Here is an 18,275-nt window from a genome sequence, read left to right as displayed (position 1 = left end):
TATTCAGACACCTTACATGTCACAATTCAATTGGTGGGTGATAATTAATTTTTTTTCCTTTTGCTGAGGTTTCTCTTTCTATTCACACAAAATCTCTTTTTCATGAATCGATCCAACCTGATTTGATTTCTCCTGTGTTTTCTTCTCTAGTTGGTTAGACCTGATTCTTCTAGCTTTGCCTGTGGAAGAGGATCCGGTGGGTCTTCTCTAGTTGGTTTCACCTCTTGCTACTGAACATTCTCGCCAATAGCGGCAACCAGAGCCCAATGATAAATGATGGGTGTTCGACAAAGAAGATGCTAATGGTCATGTAACGAAATTATCTCCCTCTTTCTTTATCATCTGTTCACATCTCTGTGTGCTTAACCATAGTTTTATAAAATATCGAACTTCAGCTCTTGCTTTGAAATTTTCATATATGGATTTGGCCTTTGATGATATTCAAAGACATCCATTTAAAGATCACCAATGGGAAGAAAAAAATTAATACAAAGGTAATGAAGATCTGTAGATTAAAATAGTATTAATTTTATAATAATTTATAGTTAAGACATTTTTGATGCGGATGCCCTTACCAACTGAATCAAACGTTAGAACACCTTTTAATATAATTTATTAAGATACAAGTCAAATAGATGTGAGTTTCAAGAGAAGAGGAGTATCTATATAGTATATATACAATGCAAATAATAAGAGACTGTAGATCAAATAAGTAAATTAATTATTCTTTGTTTTATTTCTTTAGTATGCAACTCAGATGAGTGTAACAACTGAATACACTTAGTAAAAGCTTTAAAAAAGTGAAAGAAGATGATTTACAGTCATCATCTTTTCTTATTTAGATTCCGTACATAACAAGCAATAGAAACGTGAGGGAGAAACCAGACCGGAGCTTTGTTTTTTTCTTATGGGCAGAAAGTGACTTCGTAGTTAGCTCCGGTACATGTGAAGGTACTCGTTTCGTCGTCATAAGCGTAGCTATAGGCGTCAGGGCACGCGCTCTTAAAAATCCTCGAGTAGTTCGTGGGAGGACAAGTTTGCGGAGTATTGTAAGCTCCACGGCAACAATATTGATCGGTATTAAACTGTGCACATGCACTCTTGCACGCCACGACATTGTTCTGAGGACCCAAGACCTTAAGCTCGTTAGGGCATCTCGCATTGAGGTCAGCGACACAGCCAGCGTACTTGCAATCACCGGATCCTCCTGAAGGCCTTATCCCCAACTTTACATTGTAACCGTCGACAAGGCTCACGTCGTAGAAATCCTTGCCGCCATCGCCTACGAGGGTGAATTCAGCCAGACTGACGGGAGGAACTCCGCCGCCGATACATCTTAGACCGCCGCAGTCTCCGGTGACGCATCTACCGTTACCGGCGCCGTCAAATCTGCAACCGGTACGAGCCCAGAACCGGCCTGACCATCCTGCAGGAGCGTTGAGTTGTCGGGAAGCACCTGGAGTCAGTTCAAATCCGCCTTCGCCGAGCTTTGGTCCTCTGCCGGCGAGAGTTCCGGCCCAGACGGTGGATGGACAGTTATTCTTAATAGTGAAGACGGTAGCGGAAACAGCAATGCCGCCTGCAGTATTAAAACACAAACACAAAAACATCAAAAATACGAAACAGTTTAGAGAATTATAGTGACAATATATGTTGTAATCGAAGACGATGAACAATAAAAATATATATATATATATATATATATATATATATATATCATCGAAAATTATTCTCCTTAGAAAAAGAAAAAAAAAATTATTCTCCTTAGAAAAAAAGATAAAACAGGTGAAGAATGTAATAACGTAAGGAGAAAGATAACACATAAGTGAAACCTAGGAAAAAAAAAAAGAGAGAGTGTGTTTGATGTTGTTACTTGTGATGAAGACGAGGAAGAGAATGTTAAAACTAGAGATGTTTGCCATTCTTTCCTTTAACGGATATCTTTTGTGTTTCTCTGTTCTTTGAACGATGATGATGAATGTTAATGGCACCGATCCTCGATCTATATATATAGATGAGGCCGGGTTCGAGGGGTAGCGACGTAATGTTATAAAATTTTATTCAATTATGATTTTTTTGCTTTCTTGATAGATATTTTCTTTGGCTGTCTGGATTTTCTTAGTCTTAATGGTTTTTTTTTCTTCCATTAACTTAATTACTATCAACTGGTGAAAAACATTGATAAATCCTAATTCAATATTTGGTTTTGACTCGGCCTTGCCATTAGGGTTGTGATGTTATATGTTGCATGATTTGTGATTAATTCACGACTATGAGATTTAAATAGATGTGTCTAATTGTGATCCACACATACGACTATACGAGATCCGATCCGGATAGACATATTTTGTTTGTGATTTACTAGTCTTACATCCACATATATGTGTTTGATCGTATTATACCGGATCCTCGATTAGTCAACTAAGAGCCGGATAGATGCATAAGAGGGGGATTGGCAACTTGAACGCGCCATCTCTCGATCGAATCCTAGGGGTTTAGATCATACCGGCCACCCACGAGCCATCTAGAATATGAACCCTAGATGGGAAAGGATATGGGCAAAGGAGGCACGCAACTCATGGCTGAGACATCACATAATGACGTGGTAACTGTTAAGATCAAACCATTTTTGACAAGTTCGTATCAAGTACCGTTAAAAAAACAACCCACGACGTGAGAAACCATCTTTGTAGACTTTTAAATTTTTTTTAGGTAAATGTTAAGATGCAAATGGATGACTTACATTAAAAAGTTGAATGAGTATTCATCTAACTTTGTACCATCTGAAATAAATAAATTAGAAAAACTATTCAACTCATGCATCCAATAAAAAAAATTGAAAAAATAAACAAACTGTGGCTGCAAATGGTTGCACTTTTCAACCAAATTAAATGAGTTAAATGTATGTTTCAACTCAGTTCTTCCAAAATGTCATCATTGACTTATATAATTTTCCAAGTAAAAATTAATTTATTGGGGTATACAATAAAATAAAAAATATAACTTTTTGGTTAAAAATGGTTCAAACTCAAATTAGGAGATGAACAAAATGAATGTTATGAACAAAATTGTTTGAATAATTACTGTTATATATATTTTTGCGGAAAAAAATAAATGTTATATATTTTTTCTATTTAAAATTCAAATATTATGAGTTTAGAAAATCTTTTTAAATTCTTTTTAATTATATATATATATATTATATTTATAGTTTTTAATTATTACTTTTTATGAAATTTTTTAACAAACGATTGTTTGACTAACAAATTCTATTTATTTTTATTATTTTATAACTTCTAAAATTATAGATATTTTATTAATATTAAATTTATATATTCAACTTAATGATCACCATTTAGCATACTAATTTATTTTTCTGTCATTTATTCATCTCAGTCAGTTTATTTAGCTCATTTTGATTGTTGAGCTCATTTTTATTCAGCTCATCATTATTCATCTTATTCAGCTGGTTCAATTTATTAAACCATCTTATTAAGAAAATTTGTTCAACTCCTTTATTTGAAAGTTATTCATTTATTTTTTATCCAACTCATTTGTTTTCATCTTGTTCATTTTATAAGCAGCCATTTCTATCACTAACATACGTTTTCTTGTAATTTGAACCGTAAAACATGTGCAGAGAGTGATTTTTAAAACAGTAAGAATTGAGGGTCTGATTAGTAACATATACGAAATTTGTACAAATAAGCTGTATACTGCAGCTGTAAGCTGTTATAAATAGTGCAAAGCTATAGGAAAGAGTTTACATAAAATATGTATAAAAATCTGAGAATAAAGTTTTTGGTAAAACTTTTAGTAAAACTGTATATTTGTAAAACTTTCTAAAGCTGTTACCAATCAAACCCTTAAACATGTAAAAATATATCTAGATGTTTATGTCCTTTATGAATGTGTCTAAGAATATTAATTTCATCAGTTCAAAATGTTATTTTATAGTTTTTTCACACAAATTAACATTCATATTCTACATACTATTTTTGTTTTCTAAAATAATATTGTAATATATACAGTATTAAACTAGAACTTCGATTAATATATATATATTTTATATATTACAATATTATTTTAGAAAACAAAAATAGTATGTAGAATATATATATATATATATATATATATAGAAGGACATTTTGATGGAAGTGAGAAAATATATTAGTGGGTGACTTTGAAGATTACTAGTTGAGCAGACTGATTAGATTTAGAAACGGGTTCATAAATTGAAACAGCTTTGGATCCGAGGATATAGTAATTAACTGGCTTTGCCGTAAAACTATGAGGGCTGCTTTGAATCTTTTCATTAATGAGTCAACGTTGTTTGGCATAAAAACCTGCCGTGTGGCTAAGATCAACGGCGGCTTTTTTTCCAGCAAAAAATTATGTCTTTTTCGAAGGAAAACAAAATTGGGTTTTGTATTTTTATCGAATACAGTCTGCTGTGTGTGACTGAGGAAAATAAAATCAGAAATCAGAAAGAGACAAAGAGTGACGGCCGTATTAATTAAGAAGACATCGAACAATTGGTTAATAGTCAAAAATCTATTCGTCTCACTCAGAGTTACATGGTCCACACGGTTTTCAAGATTTTATGCGGTTGTGGTAGCAGCTTAATTTAAACATTAATTAATAGTTGTAAGATTTATAAAACAAGATAAGTCTATAGGTTTTGCGTGGATTTGCACATGTTTCTAGGTTTAGTGGCCTATTTTTGTTTCTAACTCAAATGAACGCAAGAGTTTAAGTTCCAGTACCAAATTCCGACGTTGCTCGATAACAATTTGTGATGTGATGATATTTTGGTGTTTTAAAACTTTTTTCTTATTTGGGTTTTAATTCACTGTTATCATTTGTAAATATGCATTTTATCATGTCTTTACTTTACAGATAATTTTGCATGTAGATTCTTAGTAATGCATTTGCATTGTATACTGTTAATATAGTTACAACAATAGTCAAATGGAGCTAAATAGGCAAAATGAAGTTTTGGAACAAAATATTTAGATTGAATCGATTTGGATATGAAGATTGGTCAGAAGATTCATGAGAAGTGTCGACAAAATCTCAACTATTTAAGAACCCGCATGAATTATATTAGATTGAAGACCTTTAAAAATAAACGAAATAATAAATTTAGGTCGAAACAACGAGAGTAGATTTGGAATTATGTTAGAAAGTTATGAAGCTAGATGGGAACACCATCACTAATTAACAGTTATTCAATGATAAATTTTGTTGGTTTTTCAAGATGTATGGATAATGTTTACACGTACAATAGAATTGCAGCATCAAATTAATTAGTAATTAACTTGTTGGAGTTCTAGAGAGTGTATGGATCTTAACATGAAGTGATAAAAAAGCGATATCCACCAGAAATGAAAGCTGAAAGTCCGAAACGAATTAAGTAGCAAACAAGCAATTAGCCAAAAAGAGGTGAACCACATGAATGCTTAAGATTAATAATTTAATATTGTTCTTTTGTACGTTTATCTTGCTTCTTTAATTACATGTACCATTGTATTGTTGTTGTAACTTAAAAAGAAAAAATATTTAGGAAGAGTGAATTCTAAAATCAAAAGAAAACACAAAAAAAATAATAATAATAATAACGCAAACGAAAAATCAACAAGATGTGAAGAGAGCACGTGTACCATTTAATTTTCACACGTTTGTAAGAGGTTTCATATATTCATGAATGGGCTCAGATAGTTTTAGAGTGAGACTTTACAAATGTGAGAAGACTGACCTGAACATAGAATAAAGTTGACAATTTGAATAAACTGTGTGTCGGAGAGAATATAGTAAAATTAATGCATGGCTTAACTGAAACCTGACTGGACAATGGGTTTCCCAATTGAACTTGTACATATATACAGCTAATATTTAAGGGCCCTTTCATAATGGTTCGATGTTAACTATACCCACAATCAGGGCGTACGCTTTAGTTTGTGTGGCACGTGCCACATGCTAAATCCTGAAAAAAAAAAAATTTGCAATGGGATTTTAGTTATCATAGTTCAGAAAATAATAACACTTAATTATTATGTCAAAGTGTGATGGAAGCTCTTTTTATAATATAAACTAAAATTAAATGTAAACTGTATCATAATTTAAGCTATACAGTGACAAGGAAAATGTATATCTATATATAGACATTTTTTGGTTTTGGTTTCTCAAGTCTTTCCCAAACAAGAAGGCAAAGAGAAAAAAAGCTGTTCACAGTTCGAACAAAAGTAACCTGATCTTACTTGCACCTACTCAGTAACTCAGATAAGGAGATATGATGACAGAGAAACAAACAAAAGAATGTAACGAAAACATGAGAAGCTTTATATGCTCTACGTAAAAAAGTAATCCAGTGTAGGCATGTAGCAGTTAAAAGCTCTAGTTTCAAGAGCATGGAATGCAATTAATAAGTACGTAAATGTAGATCGACGAAGTAAACTCTTTGTTTTATTTCTTTATAGTATGCGAATCAGCTGAGTATACGTAACAACTGAATACTAGCTAGTAGTAAAAGCTGGAAGAAGATATTCATCTTTCCGTACATTATTAAGAAGCAAAAGAAACGTGTGTGTGCGTGCGAGAGAGACAGTCTCGACCCGAATCTAAACCGGAGATCCGGTTTTATGGGCAAAAAGTGATCGTGTAGTCAGCTCCGGTACAGGTGAAGAGGCTCGTTACGTCGTCATAAGCGTAGCTGTAGGCGTCAGGACAAGCTTTCTTAAAAATCATCGAGTAATTCGTGGGAGGACAAGTTTCCGCCTTGTCGTGAGCTCCGGTGCAGCAATATTCCTCTTTGGTAAACGCGGTGCAGGCGCTCTTGCACGCCACGACATTGTTCTGTTGACCCATGACCTTAAGCTCGTCAGGGCAATCTGCGTTGAGGTCGGAGGCACAGCCAGCGTATTTGCAGTCTGTGGAAGGCCTTATCCCTAGCTTCACATTGTAACCGTCCACGAGGCTGACGTCGTAGAAATCCTGGCCGGCATCGCCTACGAGTGTGAATTCAGCCAGAGTGACTGGTGGAACTCCCGTGCCGGTACATTTTAAACCTCCGGTGCAGTCTCCAGTGTCACACTTACCGTTGCCGGAGCCGTCACACTACACGAAAACACGGCGTTTGGGACTACTTTTTGTGACTGAATTTATAGTCGCAAACTTTTGTGACTACTTTGTGACACTTTTGCCACGGACTAACGATGACGAATACAATGGACGTAAAACAGTCGCAAATTTACGGCGATTAACTGTAGTCGCTAACTCGTTGCTATTATGCGACTACTTTGGGACATTTTATCGAGAAAAAATAGAGCGTCGCAAAATAATCGCAATTTATGACAAACTATAAACTGAAGATTAAGTCAGTAAAGTTAGTCGCAAAGCTGTCTTTAAATCACGACGTATTTGCCACTTTTGTTTTGCTTTTAATTTTATTGTCACAAATCAGTCGGTGACTATGTCGGTAAAAAACGTGGTAAATGTGGTAGTGTGGATTTGTACTGAACTTTTGTGACCCTTTTTTGAGTCTCTATTACGTGGTAAAACAGTGACAAATGCGTCGTTATTTGCGACACATCCGTTCGTTGTTGCAAAAGAGTCGCAAAGCAGTCACTTATTGATGTCGGCAAAAAACGTGATAAATGTTTCAGTTTGCGTTTGTATTGAGCTGTTTCGAGCTTTAATTTGTCTCAATTATGTAGTTTTTAGTTACAAAGGAGTCCTTATTTGCGACTGTTTTTACTGGAGTCGCAAAGTAGTCGCAAAATTTATACTATATATAACGCATCACTCTCACCATTCCATTCATATCACTCTCATTCATTTCTAAGTAGAGAGACGGAATAAAAAAAAAGTAGTGAAAAAAAGATTTTTTTTTTTTTTTTTAGAAGAGAAGAAAAAAAAAGAGAGAAAGAAGATTTGTTTTTTTAGAAGAAAAGAAAAAAAAAAGCTATGTGGAATTCATCTCGAGAGTGGATGTATAATCGGATCGATGGAAGAACAAATAATATCTCTAAAGAATTTTTGGCGGGAGTTGAGCAGTTCATGAATTTCGCAAACAGCCAGCCTATGGCACAAAACAGTGGAGGTAGGTTTTACTGTCCTTGCGTAAAATGTCAGAACGATGTTATTTTGCATGGTACGACAATATCTAATCATTTGCATAGTAAAGGATTTATGCCAAATTATTATGTATGGTCTGAACATGGTGAAGATTATGACGTGCTAGGGGTAGGAACTAGTAGTCATTATCCTAATACAAATTATACTAGTACTAGTAGTCAGCATGGTAGTCAACCTGGTAGTCAGCCAATAGGATTTGAGGGAAATGTATATGCTGAGATGGTGAATGATGCATTTCATGGTACCACGCCTTTTAATGAGTATCATGAGTATGAAAGTGGATATGATCATGGATATGATCATATCCATGAAGAACCCATTGAAGAGGCGAAACGGTTCTATGACATGTTAGATGCTGCAAATAGTCCACTTTATGATGGATGTCATGAAGGTCATTCGCAACTATCATTGGCGTCTAGGTTCATAAACATCAAGGTTGATAATAATTTGTCTGAGGCATGCATGGACGATTGGGCTGAATTGTTTACGGAGGTTTTACCAGAGGGTAATCAAGCTACTGGTTCATACTACGAGACAGAGAATTTAGTTCGAAAGATAGGATTGCCATACCATACAATTGATGTATGTATAGAGAATTGTATGATATTTTGGAAAGAAGATGGGAATTTGGAGCATTGCAAGTTCTGTGGGAAGCCAAGGTACAAAAGTAGTGGGGGTAGAACTAGAATACCCTTCAGTCGTATGTGGTATCTACCTATTGCAGATAGATTGAAGAGGATGTACCAATCAGAGAAGACCGCATCATCAATGAGATGGCATGCTGAGCATGATTCAGAAGATGGAGTAATGTGTCATCCATCTGATGCGCCTGAATGGAAGAATTTCCAACATTTACATCCCACATTTGCGCAAAAGCCACGAAACGTTTACCTTGGGTTATGTACAGATGGTTGTAATCCATTTGGGGTCTCCAAAAATCATACTTTGTGGCCTGTGATCTTAACTCCATACAACCTACCTCCGGATATGTGCATGAACAGCGAGTATTTATTTCTTACGATTCTGAACTCCGGACCAAACCACCCACGAGCCAGCCTTGATGTTTTCCTCCAACCATTAATCGATGAGTTAAAGGAGTTATGGTATAATGGGGTTGAGGCTTATAATATCTCACTAAATCAAAATTTCAACATGAAAGTTGTTCTTATGTGGACAATAAGCGATTTTCCAGCATACGGTATGTTGTCGGGATGGACGACACATGGAAGATTAGCATGTCCAATTTGTATGGATGACACTGGTGCTTTTCAATTACCAGCTGGGAGGAAAACATGTTGGTTTGACTGTCATAGGAGATTTCTTCCTACAAGTCATCCGATGCGGAAGAATAAAAAGGACTTTCTGAAGGGAAAAGATTCATTGAATGACGAGCCACCAGCATCTCTGAGTAGTCAAGCTATCTATGAGCGTATAAGGAAAGCCAAAGCACCTAAAACATCTATTTGCGGTGGGAATGGTCACGAAAAGAAAGTTAAAGGCTACGGAAGATGGCATAATTGGCATAAAGAAAGCATATTATGGCAGTTACCGTACTGGGTCGATCTGAATTTAAGGCACAACCTGGATTTGATGCACGTCGAGAAAAATGTCTTTGATAACTTGATGTACACCACTATGAATGTAAAAGATAGATCGAAAGACAACGTGCAGTCAAGATTGGATATTGCAAGATTTTGTTCCCGGCAAGATTTACATCTAGATGCTCAAGGGAGAGCCCCATTCCCTATTTGGAGATTGAAAACCAAAGCGAAAGAGGCTTTATTAAAATGGGTAAAAGAAGATGTTAGATTCCCAGACGGATATGTCGCAGATTTAGCTAGCTGTGCTGACATGAAAAATGGAAAGTTTTCGGGAATGAAGAGTCATGACTGCCATGTGTTTATGGAACGATTGCTTCCGTTCATATTTGCAGAGCTTTTACCGCGTAATGTCCACCTGGCGATTTCAGGTATATAAATTAAACATTTAATTTGGTTTAGTTGTTGATATTATATTTATATGTAACAACATAACATGTTATAACTTTGTAGGGATTGGAGCATTTTTCCGCGACCTATGTAGTAGAACATTGGAGCAATCCCGCCTCGAAATTCTGAAGGATAATATTGTCATGATCTTGTGTAATTTGGAGAAAATCTTCCCTCCTTCATTCTTTGATGTAATGGAGCACCTCCCTATTCACCTACCTTATGAAGCACAACTTGGTGGTCCTGTGCAATATAGGTGGATGTATCCTTTCGAAAGGTTTTTTTAACGTTTAAAAGGGAAAGCGAAGAACAAAAGATATCCAGTTGGCTCAATAGTTCAATCCTACTTGAATGATGAGATATCTTATTTCTCAGAACACTATTTCGCTTCACACATTTCTACAACAAGGAGAAGAAGGTAAAACTTCAAATATGATTATTGAATTTTTCTATCAACTTCTAAAATTGTGAAAAGGTTTTACAAAATAAACTTTAACAGGTTAATTCGGCATGAAGAAGGTGAAGTACCTGTATATCCTATACAAGTACCAGATATATTCACTCAAGTTGGTCGTCCAGGCGGAAAAAGTAGTGAATTTTGGTTAACTGAAAAAGATTATAAATGTGCACACGCATATGTTCTGCGCAATTGTGATTATTTCCAGCAACATGAGAGGTATTTTTGATTTACCAAGTATATTTATAACCATATGTTCTTAGGTAAACTTTAAAATATTTACTTTTTGTTGATAAAATACAGATTGTTGGAGGCGCAAATTCGATATGAATATCCAAAACTATCTGATGAAGATGTTAGGTCGAAAAGAGAAGAAGATTTCCATGAATGGATTAAGCAATATGTATGTTTTACTATCCACCAATTAATTATATCAACATGATAAATATTGTGATCTAAAATTTTGTATATATATTTGGCACAGGTGCGTGGTGGTTTTGAAAGTTTTCCTCCATGGGTCCATGAAATCGTGGACGGTCCTGAAAATAAAGTTAAGTCTTGGCCTATATATTTTACAAGAGGTTATCTGTTTCACACAAAAGCTCACGGTCTCACTAAAAAAACAATGAATTATGAGGTATGTGTCCGAGGACAAACTTATTCCAATTCATCTGGCGAGGACGATTTTTACGGGACCATTGAAAATATCATAGAGCTTACCTATCCAGGATTTTTGAATTTACGGGTCACACTTTTCTATTGTGAATGGTATGACTCTACAATTGACAAAGGCACTCGAATACGCGATGGAGGCATTGTTGACGTGTTGTCATCAAGGAGATACCGACATTATGAACCGTTTATATTAGGTAATGTTCTATTTTAAATATATATTTATAGATATATATATACATCTAATTGAGAACCATTTTTTATGTGTAGGTTCTCAAGCTGATCAAGTTTGTTATCTTTCATATCCTCACACTAAACGACCTCGAAAACTTTGGCTCAACGTTCTGAAAGTTAATCCAAGGCATGCTGTACAAGGGAACTTAAAACAAAAGGAGGTTGTTATATTGCAGCAAACAGTTGATGATGGAATGACAGATTCAATAGAGGAGATCATAGTTGACAGTTTCGTAGATGGTAATCAGCCTAATGAAGAACTTGATTTTGAGATCAACGATGCTGAACAAGAAGACGAATTTCGTGGCAACTACTCGTCGTCGTCTTCGTCTTCAGATGAGGATGAAGATCAAGAAGATGAAAATGAGGAATATGAATAATTTTCATGTTTATTATTTGTGTATTTGTAATTTTATTGAAATCGCAAACACTAGTGTTATTATAATTTTATTGAAATTTCGATGATGTTTTCTCTCTAATTTTATCAATATTTTATAGTCAGAAAAACGTCATAAATTGAGACTATAGTGCGACTGTTATGTTTTGTCTAATATTTTTTTGGTTAAAAAATCTTAACACAAAATTAGACTAATATTTTATTGTCACAAAGACGTCACAAATTGAGACTATATTGTGACTGAACTTATATTTTGCGACTGTTTTGTCACTAAAGTGATTGTGCATCTGTTTCTGTCAGTCGCAATAGAGTCTTAAAGTACAACGGTTTAGCGAGTATCTTACATTAATTTTAGAATTTTACAAATTTGAGTACAAAAAATGTCAACTTATACATTTCTACTTATATGTGACATCTAATATTTACTAAATTTCTATAATCACATAAATAAAACACCAAATTAGACAATTATGTTTATATCCTCCAACACATGTATTAGGGTTACATGTGTTTAATTAAGTTAGAGTAGTGAAGGTTGTATATATTTACAAAAACATATAAAAATTATTATGTTTGATATTTTATCAAAACTAAACTCTTAAATGAGAGTATACATGATCAAAGGGTCATGTCTAATATGTTTTTGGTTATAAAATCTTAACACAAAATTAGACTAATATTTTATTGTCACAAAGACGTCACAAATTGAGACTATATTGTGACTGAACTTATATTTTGCGACTGTTTTGTCACTAAAGTGATTGTGCATCTGTTTCTGTCAGTCGCAATAGAGTCTTAAAGTACAACGGTTTAGCGAGTATCTTACATTAATTTTAGAATTTTACAAATTTGAGTACAAAAAATGTCAACTTATACATTTCTACTTATATGTGACATCTAATATTTACTAAATTTCTATAATCACATAAATAAAACACCAAATTAGACAATTATGTTTATATCCTCCAACACATGTATTAGGGTTACATGTGTTTAATTAAGTTAGAGTAGTGAAGGTTGTATATATTTACAAAAACATATAAAAATTATTATGTTTGATATTTTATCAAAACTAAACTCTTAAATGAGAGTATACATGATCAAAGGGTCATGTCTAATATGTTTTTGGTTATAAAATCTTAACACAAAATTATACTAATATTTTATTGTCACAAAGACGTCACAAATTGAGACTATATTGTGACTGAACTTATATTTTGCGACTGTTTTGTCACTAAAGTGATTGTGCATCTGTTTCTGTCAGTCGCAATAGAGTCTTAAAGTACAACGGTTTAGCGAGTATCTTACATTAATTTTAGAATTTTACAAATTTGAGTACAAAAAATATCAACTTATACATTTCTACTTATATGTGACATCTAATATTTACTAAATTTCTATAATCACATAAATAAAACACCAAATTAGACAATTATGTTTATATCCTCCAACACATGTATTAGAATTACATGTGTTTAATTAAGTTAAAGTAGTGAAGGTTGTATATATTTACAAAAACATATAAAAATTATTATGTTTGATATTTTATCAAAACTAAACTCTTAAATGAGAGTATACATGATCAAAGGGTCATGTCTAATATGTTTTTGGTTATAAAATCTTAACACAAAATTATACTAATATTTTATTGTCACAAAGACGTCACAAATTGAGACTATATTGTGACTGAACTTATATTTTGCGACTGTTTTGTCACTATTTAGATTGTGCATGTCAACAAATTGAGACGTGTAGGTGTCTGGGTTTATAATTTGCGACTGTTCTGCCACTAAGTATAGTTTTTGTTTAATGTTTACGACAGTCACAAAGTAGTCTTAAAGTACCACTACTTTCTTACGGATTAAAATTTCCCCAAATTTTAGTGAAAATTATTAGCGGTAATTATTCCCCCGAGTTTAATTATTCCCCCCCCCATCAAATTGAACACTCTTAGTAACACTCTTAGTAAATATCGAAACCCTCATAATTTCCCGAAACCCTCTTTTTTCTTTTCTCTCTGTCTTTTCGTTTTCTAATCTACTGAAATTCCGACTTCTTCTCCGACTTCTTCTCCGACTTCTGTTCCGATGAAATCCGGCGGTGGTGGTCGTGGATCTGGCGGTGGTGGTCGTAGATCTGGCGGTGGTGGTCATGGATCTGGCGGCGTTGCGAGACGAAGTAGAGATGTCGCTTCGTCGTCTCACTCCTCTAACCCTTCCTCTCACAACGAAAATTCTTCACACTCCCAACAATCTCAACCGTCGCTTCCATCTCGGTATACGCAAGCATCATTTCCCCAGTATCCTCGAGAAGCTTCTCCTCAGCCACAACAACCAGGCTTTCAACAACAGCTCCACTCCCAGATGCAGCAGCCACCACCACCGCATGCTCATGTTCCGGTGTATCAACAGGTGGCTCCTCAGAATCCGGGATACAACCAGCCGCTTCACAATGGTGGATATCAACCACCGCTTCACCATCCGGCTTATCCACCGCCGCTTCAGGATCTGGGGTTTCTGCCGCCGAATCCTCAGAATCCGGTGTATCAACCGCTGGCTCCTCCGAATCAAGGATTCCAACCGCCGCCGCCTCCGAATCAGGACGGTCAAGAGCATCCACCACCGGCTCAGAATCAAGACTTCCAACAGCAACTGGATGAGTTGCTTGCACTTCCTGGTCGACACCATCTCCCGATATTGAGTCCGCATCCCATCCCCGACACTCAAAGCATATGGTAAAATATTTTTTTCTTTTATTTTATCATTTGATTATTATTTTGATAAATAAGTAAAATATTTATCATTTGATTATCATTTTATCATTTGGTAAAATATTTTTTTCTTTTATTTTATAATTTGATTATCGCATTGCTCCCATTTGAATAACGCTTTGTGTGTTGTGTTATCGTTTAGATAAAATAAGTAGATTATTGTTTGGTTCAGTTTCTTATTGTTTTCAAAGTTTGGTTCGTTTTCTTAGTTGTTTTCAAAGTTTCTAAATTGTTTTCAAAGTTTGTTGTGTTGTGTTGTATTGTGTTGTGAAGTTTAGTTCAATTTCCATTAGATTATTGTGTTGTGATCCATTCGCTTATGTTTGATGGCTTATATTTTATAACTTAACACTCTCATATTTATGTAACAGGTTTGGACGAGACAAAGGAAAGCTATCTCGTGTTATTTCTGGGATTTTAAGGAGAAAGTTCGATGGTCCATACTTTAGCTGGAAGGTTACGCCATTACACATACGGGAGAGATATTTTAGATCCTTTACGGTAATGAGTTTCTTTTTAGACACAGTTTCTTTTTTTACTAAACTAAGTCAATGAGTTTGTCTTTTGTTTACTTACTTGACACTTACTTTACATTGTTGTACTGTGTAGAGGAAATACAATTGGGATGTTGCGATTACTGAGCTTGTGAGAGAAGGATTTGTGAAGATAGCGAAAAACAGAATGAAAGGAATTGTAAGTCAAGCAAAGACGTATGATGAGCCACCGATTTGGATCAATCCTACACTTTGGAAACAAATGTGGGAGCATTGGGACACACCTGAAGCTAAGGAGAAGAGCTCTAATGCATCCCAAGCCCGTAATTCTGATCGTGACGGTCTTGGAATCCACAAACATCTATCCAGCCAGAAATCTTACTTGCGAATTCAACAAGAGTTGGTAAATGCTCTAAACTAACTCTAATTATTTCATTTAAATATTTCAGTATCCACAATTAACATTTTTCTATCCATTGTAGGAAGAAAAGTTGGGACGTCCTGTCTCGCTTGGAGAGGTGTTTGTCGCAACACATACAAAGGCAGATGGAAGTTTTTATTCAGAAGGCCAAACAAGTTGTGGAGACATATGAGAAGAACATAGAGGAGGTAATGTCTCAAATGGAGTCTGATGTTACAGACCACTCCTCGCCAGATTCTCCTCATGCAACCCTCCTCCCCATTCAAGAAAAAGATGACATTTTCTTAAAGGTAATTTCCAGTACAATTGTCTTTGTTGTGCCTATCATAATTGTCTTATTTTGCTAAGCTAAGTATCTGATTTTGATTGATGCTTAAGAATCCTTGATATTGATATACTTTTGATTGATGCTTGAGAATACTCGATGTTGATTATCTGGGTTTGTGTGATATTTCTATCTGGGTTTGTGTGATATTTCTGTTTGTTATGTTTGTTTTGTGAATGATCATCTCTTCTTTTGTCTTAGTGTACTGTAACGAATGCCAAGGGAACCCCCTTTGGACTTGGAAGTCTCTCGGAGATAATCACCAAAGGGAAAAGAAAGGCTACTTATCCAAGCTCTAGTCCAGATTCGCTGTTAGAGATTCAAGAACAACTCCAGGTTGCTCGTCGTAAGCTCGCTGATCAAGATGAAGAAAATGCTCGACGTGCCAGAGAAGATGCTAGACGTGATGAGGAGCAACGTGACGCTCAAAACCGCATTGCAACCTTGGAGATGCTCGTATCCTACTTGAAGACTAGTGATCCGGGGGTTGCAGAATTCTTGTCTACTCAACCACCAGCCAATGCGCCATTAACCACAGCAGCACCAGCAACCAACATCACTCCAGCCACTGCGACCAATGTCAACCAACCTGCAACAACCACTTCAGGAGCTAGTTCACCATCTACTTCACCTGCGACTGCACCAACCACTTCACCTTTGTCAGTATCATCCTCTCATGCTTAACAAACTAATTCTATCTCTTTTAAGCCTCTATAACTATTTTTTGGATTGTGTAGTAGTGTTTCTAGATCCTTAGCCTAAAACTATTTTCTGTATATGATCGTTGAATGATTTGTATGTTTTTTGTTAAGATCATTCAAATCAGGATTTTAATTTAAATTCAGGTTTTTTTTTTCAAAATTTATTGTATACTGTCCCAAATTACTAGGTATATTTTCACTGATTTGCGACCATTTATAATTTAAATAAACACAAACAAAGTACCAAATTTGTTGTGTATATGTCAAGATTTTGGGACTAAAAAAACTTAGTCTTCAGTCCGTCACAAACAATTCTGACTCCTTTGCGACTATCTTGTGACTAAACAGCGACTATTTTAGGACCAAAATTCAGATTTTTAAAGTTTACTGTGGTATTAAGTCAGTCTTCCAAACGTAGCTAATTTGTGACTACCATGTCGTCTGAAAGAAGTCGTCTATTACGACTGCCAAAGCGAGTCACTATACTGTCGTTAATTACGACGGTATATTCCGGTCTGTCCGTAGTCGCCAATTACGACTGCGCCAGTGAGTCACTATAGAGTCGTTCATTACGACGGTACGTTTCGGTCTGTCCGTAGTCGCTAATTAACGACCATAACCCTTGTCTCCAATGCGTCGCAAATAAGGGACTGGTTTGCGACCAAAACAATTTGCGACCAAATATTTGCGACCAAATATAACAGTCCTTCAATAGTTGCACATACCGACTTAGCGACTGATTTGAGACGATTCCAGTAGTCCCAAACGCCGTGTTTTCGTGTAGTGTCAAAGTTGCAGCCTGTACGAGCCCAAAACCTGCCTGACCATCCATCAGGAGCCGTGAGCTGTTTAGAAGCGCCTTGAGTCAACTCAAATCCGCCGTCGCCGAGGGTGATGCCTTTGCTGGCCAGAGTTCCGGGCCAGACGGTGTAAGGGCAATTGTTCTGTAGAGTGAATACGGCCGCGGAAGCAGCAATGCCGCCTGCGATTTCAAACACACACAAAACCAAACCATCAATAAGAGGAGATAATTATTGTGATCGAAGACGATGATGAACAAGAATAAATAATCAAAAGGAAGCTTAAGCAACAGGATTGAAAGTATTCTCCTTTAAAATTAAGGCGATGCTGTAGTAACGTAACAACCAAGGAAAAAAAAACATAATAAGTGAAAACAGAGAAGAAATAGAAACAGAGTGTTGTTTTGTTGTTGTTACTTGTGATGAACACGAAGAAGAGAATGTGAATACTGGACACCTTCGCCATTTTCTTTATCTATTTTCTGTGTTTATTTGATGTGGATGATGAATGTTAGTGGCACCGATCCTCTATTTATAAGTGCTGATTCGAAGTAATGTTATATTTTTTGGTTTCTTGATATTTTCTTTAGCTCTCTGAATTTTCTTTGGCTCTCAGACTTTTCTACGCTTTTTTTTTTTTTTTTTTTTTTTTTTTTTTTTTTTTTTTTGTAAAAATAATACAGTGGTAAAAATAATCGAGAAATATATCCTAACTTGAGACTTGGTTTTGATTTGGCCGTGGCCAACAATTGCACACTGAAACCGTACCTTAGGGTCTAGTAAGATGTTATGTGGTGACGTGGTGTGACATGCATGGGTATACGATCTAGGTAAATGTGGTATATTATGTTTTGCAGTATGAGATTCGTATAACTGTATT

At 35.4% G+C, this 18,275-nt stretch overlaps 2 protein-coding genes and 2 pseudogenes across 2 annotated transcripts; 1 reads left to right on the top strand and 3 right to left on the bottom strand.

Moving 5' to 3' along the window:
- Positions 1-709: 709 nt before the first annotated feature.
- On the bottom strand, positions 710-2,202 carry LOC104751373 (pathogenesis-related protein 5). The gene is made up of 2 exons (XM_010473302.3): positions 1,874-2,202; positions 710-1,579 (listed from the first exon to the last, which is right to left on the bottom strand). The coding sequence occupies exons 1-2, from the start codon at positions 1,920-1,922 to the stop codon at positions 906-908; spliced, it is 723 nt and encodes a 240-aa protein (XP_010471604.1). The 5' UTR covers positions 1,923-2,202; the 3' UTR covers positions 710-905.
- Positions 2,203-6,639: 4,437 nt separating this feature from the next.
- On the bottom strand, positions 6,640-7,837 carry LOC147925868 (pathogenesis-related protein 5 pseudogene; annotated as a pseudogene).
- A 77-nt stretch (positions 7,838-7,914) lies between these two features.
- On the top strand, positions 7,915-10,670 carry LOC147925867 (uncharacterized; annotated as a pseudogene).
- A 5,388-nt stretch (positions 10,671-16,058) lies between these two features.
- On the bottom strand, positions 16,059-17,910 carry LOC147925866 (pathogenesis-related protein 5-like). Its single transcript, XM_087491117.1, has 3 exons — positions 17,813-17,910; positions 17,321-17,577; positions 16,059-16,531 (listed from the first exon to the last, which is right to left on the bottom strand). Exons 1-3 carry the CDS (start codon positions 17,859-17,861, stop codon positions 16,517-16,519), a joined length of 321 nt encoding a protein of 106 aa, XP_087347243.1. The 5' UTR covers positions 17,862-17,910; the 3' UTR covers positions 16,059-16,516.
- Positions 17,911-18,275: the final 365 nt, after the last annotated feature.

The sequence above is a fragment of the Camelina sativa genome, chromosome 16 (assembly GCF_030686135.1).
Source record: "Camelina sativa cultivar CO46 ecotype springtype chromosome 16, ASM3068613v1".
Lineage (NCBI taxonomy): Eukaryota > Viridiplantae > Streptophyta > Magnoliopsida > Brassicales > Brassicaceae > Camelina > Camelina sativa.
Note: the sequence above shows the minus strand (reverse complement) of the source record. Positions and strands in the feature narration are given on the sequence as shown.